Source organism: Sinocyclocheilus grahami, unplaced genomic scaffold (genome assembly GCF_001515645.1).
Source record: "Sinocyclocheilus grahami isolate Dianchi unplaced genomic scaffold, SAMN03320097.WGS_v1.1 scaffold475.1, whole genome shotgun sequence".
Classification (NCBI taxonomy): Eukaryota; Metazoa; Chordata; class Actinopteri; order Cypriniformes; family Cyprinidae; genus Sinocyclocheilus; species Sinocyclocheilus grahami.
Genome location: NW_015505654.1, coordinates 260,313 through 266,142, shown reverse-complemented (window position 1 = coordinate 266,142; position 5,830 = coordinate 260,313). Strand labels below are relative to the sequence as shown.

The window sequence follows — 5,830 nt, the reverse complement described above, 5'->3', positions numbered from 1 at the left end:
CACTCCTTATGTGTGTGTATGTTCTTTATGGGAAAATGCTTATGCGATTTAGTTTATTGGGTTCACATTCTGATCGTGTCTGCTTGCTGGTATATAATATGCATCATCAAATCTTTTATTTACAAACAAAACAGTGTAGTTTACAGCAGAAACGGCGACAAACGATCGTGACTCCTGGCAAGAACTGGCAGCTGATACATAAAAATTTATAATAATAATAATAATAATAATAATAATACAATTGTGGGAACTTTGCATCGTCATTTAAAAAAAACATCACCGCACGCCACTGAGAACAGTGTAGTTTTACCGAGCAAACAGCAGAAACGGCGAGAAAGACCATGGCAGCTGCCAGTGGCAGCTGGGGATGCCACCGGAAGTGGCGCTGAGACCTGCCGATGCCAGAGAGAGCGCCAGTCCCTGCAGGAGTCTAGCTGTCCACGATTCGAGTTAGCGATGAACGAATCGTTCTTGATTTGAATCTTTTGAATATGTTGAACCGGATCACAGTTAAACTGTTTTGAAAGATTCATTTAAAGTCCCCCTGTAGTCAAATATTTTATCCCTTAAAACGTATCTTTGATCATCAAAATGACATATTTGAATGTTTTTTCTTGTGAAAATAATTTTCTCATGCCTTAAAATAGCTTGAATGTAACTATGAATATGCAAATTAGTCCCGCCTCCACTCAGTCACACAGCACGCCTCCTGATCCACTGAACTCTAGTAACCGCAAAACAATGGCATACACGGATAATGACTGATAAAACTATGTTTTTACTAGCGGACAACTACAGTGAATACTGTAACATTCGTTAAAGTTACTTCCTTGACGATGTTGTGTCCTAAATGCCTTGAAGACTCGAATGCAGCCGTTTGTGATTATTAATTCGCGCCCGCGAGCATACGCGTGTGAAGTCTCCGGGCTACTTTTACACTGTTGCCATGGGTTATAATGCAAGTTAGCGGTTCTAAATTCACATTAAACCACAGCTTCATGGGTTTTTTGCTCTGATTTATTTTTGGTTTTGTGCTGGTACTGGTATATTTTGCATGCTAGTGAACGATCCCTTGACGTGATTGGTTATTGGTTTGTGACGTAGCAAACCTAGGGCGGTTTCAAACTGTGTTTCTGGGTCAGCCTTTGGGAAACTACGTTTTAAGGAGAAAATACTCAGCAATGGTGTTGATTAATAGATTGGCACATGGTTTGTCTAAAAGCATATTAAAAACACCACATAGACAAATAAACAACATAAAAACTTGATTTTCACTACAGGGGGACTTTAAGAATTGGACTGAATAATTAGCTTGGTTCGGTCGAACCGAAAGCTGATAAACACCCTTATTTATCCACCTTTTTCTTCAACTTCCGGTTCATTAGCCGCTATAGGTAAATAACGAGGAGAATAACAACGTGCAGTAAACGGTAAAACTGTTTGCACTACAAACCAGTGTGTTCATAATTTAAGATAATACATTAAAATAATATGATAAGACACACCAACTTTCAATATCAAGCAGCAAAACAAACCGTTTTCTTCAGCTAAAAATAGCTGGACGGAGTGGACGCAGATGAAACCGGAAGCCAGACCCATATAATTTACAAATGGCCACGCCCATTTTTACGACAAGAAAAAGGTGGATAAGACTTAATAATAAGAAAAATAAAAAGTATTATATGTTGTATTTAGTTCAGTAATAACAGTCATTATTTAACAGTTCAGAGAATATAAAAACCAACAATAATAATATAGAATAATTATATAAAACAAACAAATAAAAAGCTTATATTTGGGCAGTTACATGAAATGTCAGCAAACAGGCAATGATAAAATATTACGCCCTGACACAAAAGAATCACTGCTGAGTTCTTTGAAGTGAAAAGAAAAGAACCGATTCTTGCAAATGATTCTTACTTTCGACCACCGTTTTTTGAGCCTTCGCGGATCCCGTAGAGTGGGTGAAAGGTAAATAGAATAAGCAAATATTAAACATGTAATGTTGCTCAGAATTATAACCACAAATGTGTATTAATAGATATATTATTATATGAAATTAAGTACAAGTTGGTCATGAAGATTAAATGAAAAAAAATAGAATTCGATTTTCATTAAAAGTCCCATGATGCTTAGCGAGAAAATGGCTGACCGAGAATGACACACGCTGCGTTTTATCCAGAATTTGCTGTATTTTTCTAATTGACACATTCCTCATAGAAATATAGACTTAAACACGTAGCTTGTGATGTTCGGGTGTTTAATGTAAACGATGCTTTCTTGAATCACGGAGGCAGCAGCTTGATTTGTGTTTATCATTGTCTTGATCCTAACGGTAAGTGGAGGAGGGCATTAACGTCAGTAATGTACGATGTTTCAGCCGGCTTCATATGATGATCTGCGTTTCACATCTCTTCTGCTTTGTCTCTCAGCGTGTTTTTAACATCACAACATGGCCACAGTAGCAGCTAAACGCGAGGGACCGCAGTTCATCGGCGAGGTGGCCGTCAGAGGAAACAACGCTGTGCTGGACTACTGCCGCACGTCCGTGTCCGCTCTCTCCGGCGCCACGGCGGGCATCCTCGGCCTGACGGCACTCTACGGCTTCGTGTTTTATTTCCTTGCTTCTTTTCTGCTGTCCTTGCTCCTGATTCTCAAAGCCGGCCGCCGATGGAACAAGTGCTTCAAATCTCGGCGTCTGCTCTTCACCGGAGGCCTGGTGGGCGGCCTCTTCACTTACGTGCTGTTCTGGACTTTCCTCTACGGAATGGTGCATGTGTACTAAAGGGACTCGGACAGGACAGTACAGCAGCCGTGCAGATGTACAACAGTATGATGCTCAGGGCAGAGAGTGCTGATTGATGTACCACAGATTTTGTCAGTAAGCTTGCTTGTGTGTAGTCAATAAGACGTAACATATTTTCTCAGTACTAATTGCACTGAAATTTAGATCTTTAAAAATGGTGTGTTGTCATATTCTTTCCTCTTGTAATTTAATATTTTCCTAATGCTTATTCCAGGGCAGGGCTGGGTTTGGATTTAGTAGAGCAGCCCAACAGAAATGCTTTCTCTGTGAACTCCAGGCATCAATCAGGACTATGTAAAAACACAATATCAACTTTTAACAGTATAAATCACATTGTTTTATTTCAGATATTTTGATGAAAATAAATCATTAACCTCATGGATTAAATTGTGTGGTTTCTTAAAGTACATGGTGTTATTTATAGTAGGCTACCAATCCTTTATCACCTGAAATGTTTAATATTTTGTGTACTGCATGTGAATAGTCTGCCTGTTGTTAGTGTGGTGTTCAGTATGTAAGTGCTCAAGCTCCAGGGTGTTTTACGAATTATAACTCTTGAATTTCTGTAGTGTCATTTGAATCGAATAATCTGCTTGATGATTTTTTTTTTTATTCGGACTGTGAACAGGTACAGTCATATTTATGTGTCCTTTGCTTAAACCCCACAATTGTGTCACTCTCAGTAGTGAAAACTACAAGTTTTCTAAAGAATCAATTTGTAGTCAAGTTATTGCAAGCATTCCAGTATAGATATTTACAGTTCCATGCAAATGTTTGGAATTGGTACAGTTTTTTTTTGTTACTGAAATACTGACCAAGGCTGCATTTATTTGAGCAAAAATACAGTAAAAACTGTAATATTTTGAGATATTACAATTAAAATATATTTTTTATTTATATATTTAAAAATGTAATTTACTCCTGTGATAGCTAAGCCATATTTTCAGCAGCCATTCGTCAGTGTCACATGATCCTTCAGAAATCATACTATGTTTATTTAGTGCTCAAGAAATATTTCTTACTAATGTTGAAAATAATTTGTCCACATTATACATTTACAAAATTCAAAAGAACCGCATTAATTGGAAATAGCTTTGTAACATTCTAAATGTTTCTACCTGATCAATTTAATGCATTCTTGCTGAACAATTAAAAAAAAAAAACTTACTGACCCCAAACTGTTTAATGGTAGTGTAGATCATTTACATTTTTTTTTTAAGATTGTACTGTTTTCACATTTACTCAAAATGAAAGGAATGCAGTGACCCAAGCATTTTTCGTAAAATATTTTAACATTTATTCAACCTTGGTTTGACAAGTTTTGGTGTCAGGCCAAAATTTATAATAAATAATTTAGTTATCTTATTGCAAATCCTTTGTAAAAAAAAAAAAAAAAAAAAAAATCAATTTTTATTTAAAACACTAGGAGAGCACTACATCGCTGGCAGTATTCCTCTTTGGTATGACTGAGCATAGACCCGCTATAATACCTTTCATACATCCACAGTAAATCCAATGGGATTCAGCATTAAAAAATCCTCTATTGGGTGCGTGGTGTTCTCAGGGTGGAAACAGGTGAAATGTTTTTCTGCTTTTCTGTAGCGTGCTGAGTCCTGAATGACACTGTGCCCTGTGGCTTTCTCTCAGGACTGTGGGATTTGAGTGCTGAGCCTGTGGGCTGGATCTGTCTCTCTGGGTTGTTATTGGACTGACATGACACTGATGTCAATGGCTGCATCTCTGTTGCCTGTTTCTCCTCTCTCTTGTGTCGCCCATCTTGGCGATGATGACCGTGATGTCTTACATGCTTTCTCTCTCTGTGCTTTCCAGATTTCTTTCTGTGGGTGCAAATAGTATTCATAGAAACCATGAAAATAACAATCCACTGCATCTTTCTAATCTTCCAAGTAAACTTTTTTAAGAAGTCGACGACACAATAGACACTTACTTTGTGACTGCCTCAAATTTTGTCTCTCGGTAGAAGGAGCTTTTGCTCATCATGTAGAGCAGAATCATGTCACAGACAAAAACCCCCTGTGGAATGAGATCAACACCAATCACACAAGTCTCGGAAATATATTGTTTTGTGCGTTTTATAATTCAGCTATTAGTGACACCTGTAATTATCTTATATACTCACAGCACCCATTAAAGCAAGTCCAGAGCCAATATTGATCACTGTAGGAATGATACTGAATCTCCCAGCCTAGGAAACAGATAAACACCATATTTTTACTATTTCACCATGACTGTAATGATAGGAATCTCTAAGAATTCTCAATAAAGTGTGTATTATCTCTTACCTTTCCATTAACTAATATGTCAAACCGAATGCCATACACTTTAAATAGATTCCGGTAGGGTTGACCTGCTGCATCATTGTAGTATCGAGCAAATCTTGATAAAGAGAGAAACATGTCAGCCAATGTAATGATACTATTTCAATCAGAACTAAATGCTAAAAAAAGTAAAGGTTTAAGCAATTTTGGTTCGCATAAAATGCGATTATGGAAAACTAGCCACTCAGAAATGCTCTCTGTAAATGAGTATGTTTACATGGACAACAATACTCAGATTTTAATACGATTAAGACAATACTCTGATTAAGAATCTACCATGTAAACATAGATTTTTGATTACCTTAATCCAGCTAAAGTCATGTAACGAATCAGCTCATGGGAAATATGAATAATTAACCATAACTAGTTATAATTAATTATGAATATTTTAGATCCGCTGTAGATATTTAGCTGACCTCTCAGGGTCAACTGTCTTGTCAATTCTAAGAACGTTAATTTCCTGGTTAAGGGAAATAACTTTCTTACTGTACAATTCTACAAAAGCTTGTAGCATAAATCTGCGTGATTAAGTGACTCCAGTTATAAGCAAACAATGAACCACGTCAAGTGTGATACAAGTAAGGTTTTATTAACTACATAAACACTTAAACTAGTCTAACATACTACATAAACACATAAACTGGTCTAACATACACATACACACACACACACACACACACACGCA

At 37.0% G+C, this 5,830-nt stretch overlaps 2 protein-coding genes across 2 annotated transcripts in view; one reads left to right on the top strand and one right to left on the bottom strand.

Annotated features, from left to right (window-relative positions):
* The first annotated feature begins 2,116 nt into the window (after positions 1-2,116).
* LOC107553592 (ER membrane protein complex subunit 6-like) lies at positions 2,117-2,947 on the top strand. Its single transcript, XM_016235871.1, has 2 exons — positions 2,117-2,335; positions 2,433-2,947. Exon 2 carries the CDS (start codon positions 2,453-2,455, stop codon positions 2,783-2,785), a length of 333 nt encoding a protein of 110 aa, XP_016091357.1. The 5' UTR covers positions 2,117-2,335; positions 2,433-2,452; the 3' UTR covers positions 2,786-2,947.
* Positions 2,948-4,179: 1,232 nt separating this feature from the next.
* The window catches only part of LOC107553591 (P2X purinoceptor 5-like), an 11,534-nt gene continuing 9,883 nt past the window's right edge, over positions 4,180-5,830 (bottom strand). The window contains exons 9-12 of the mRNA XM_016235870.1: positions 5,110-5,203; positions 4,947-5,012; positions 4,755-4,840; positions 4,180-4,644 (exon numbers count right to left, since the gene is read on the bottom strand). Of these exons, the coding sequence (XP_016091356.1) occupies positions 4,347-4,644; positions 4,755-4,840; positions 4,947-5,012; positions 5,110-5,203 (544 nt within the window). The 3' untranslated portion in view covers positions 4,180-4,346. The remainder of the gene's footprint in view (positions 4,645-4,754; positions 4,841-4,946; positions 5,013-5,109; positions 5,204-5,830) is intronic.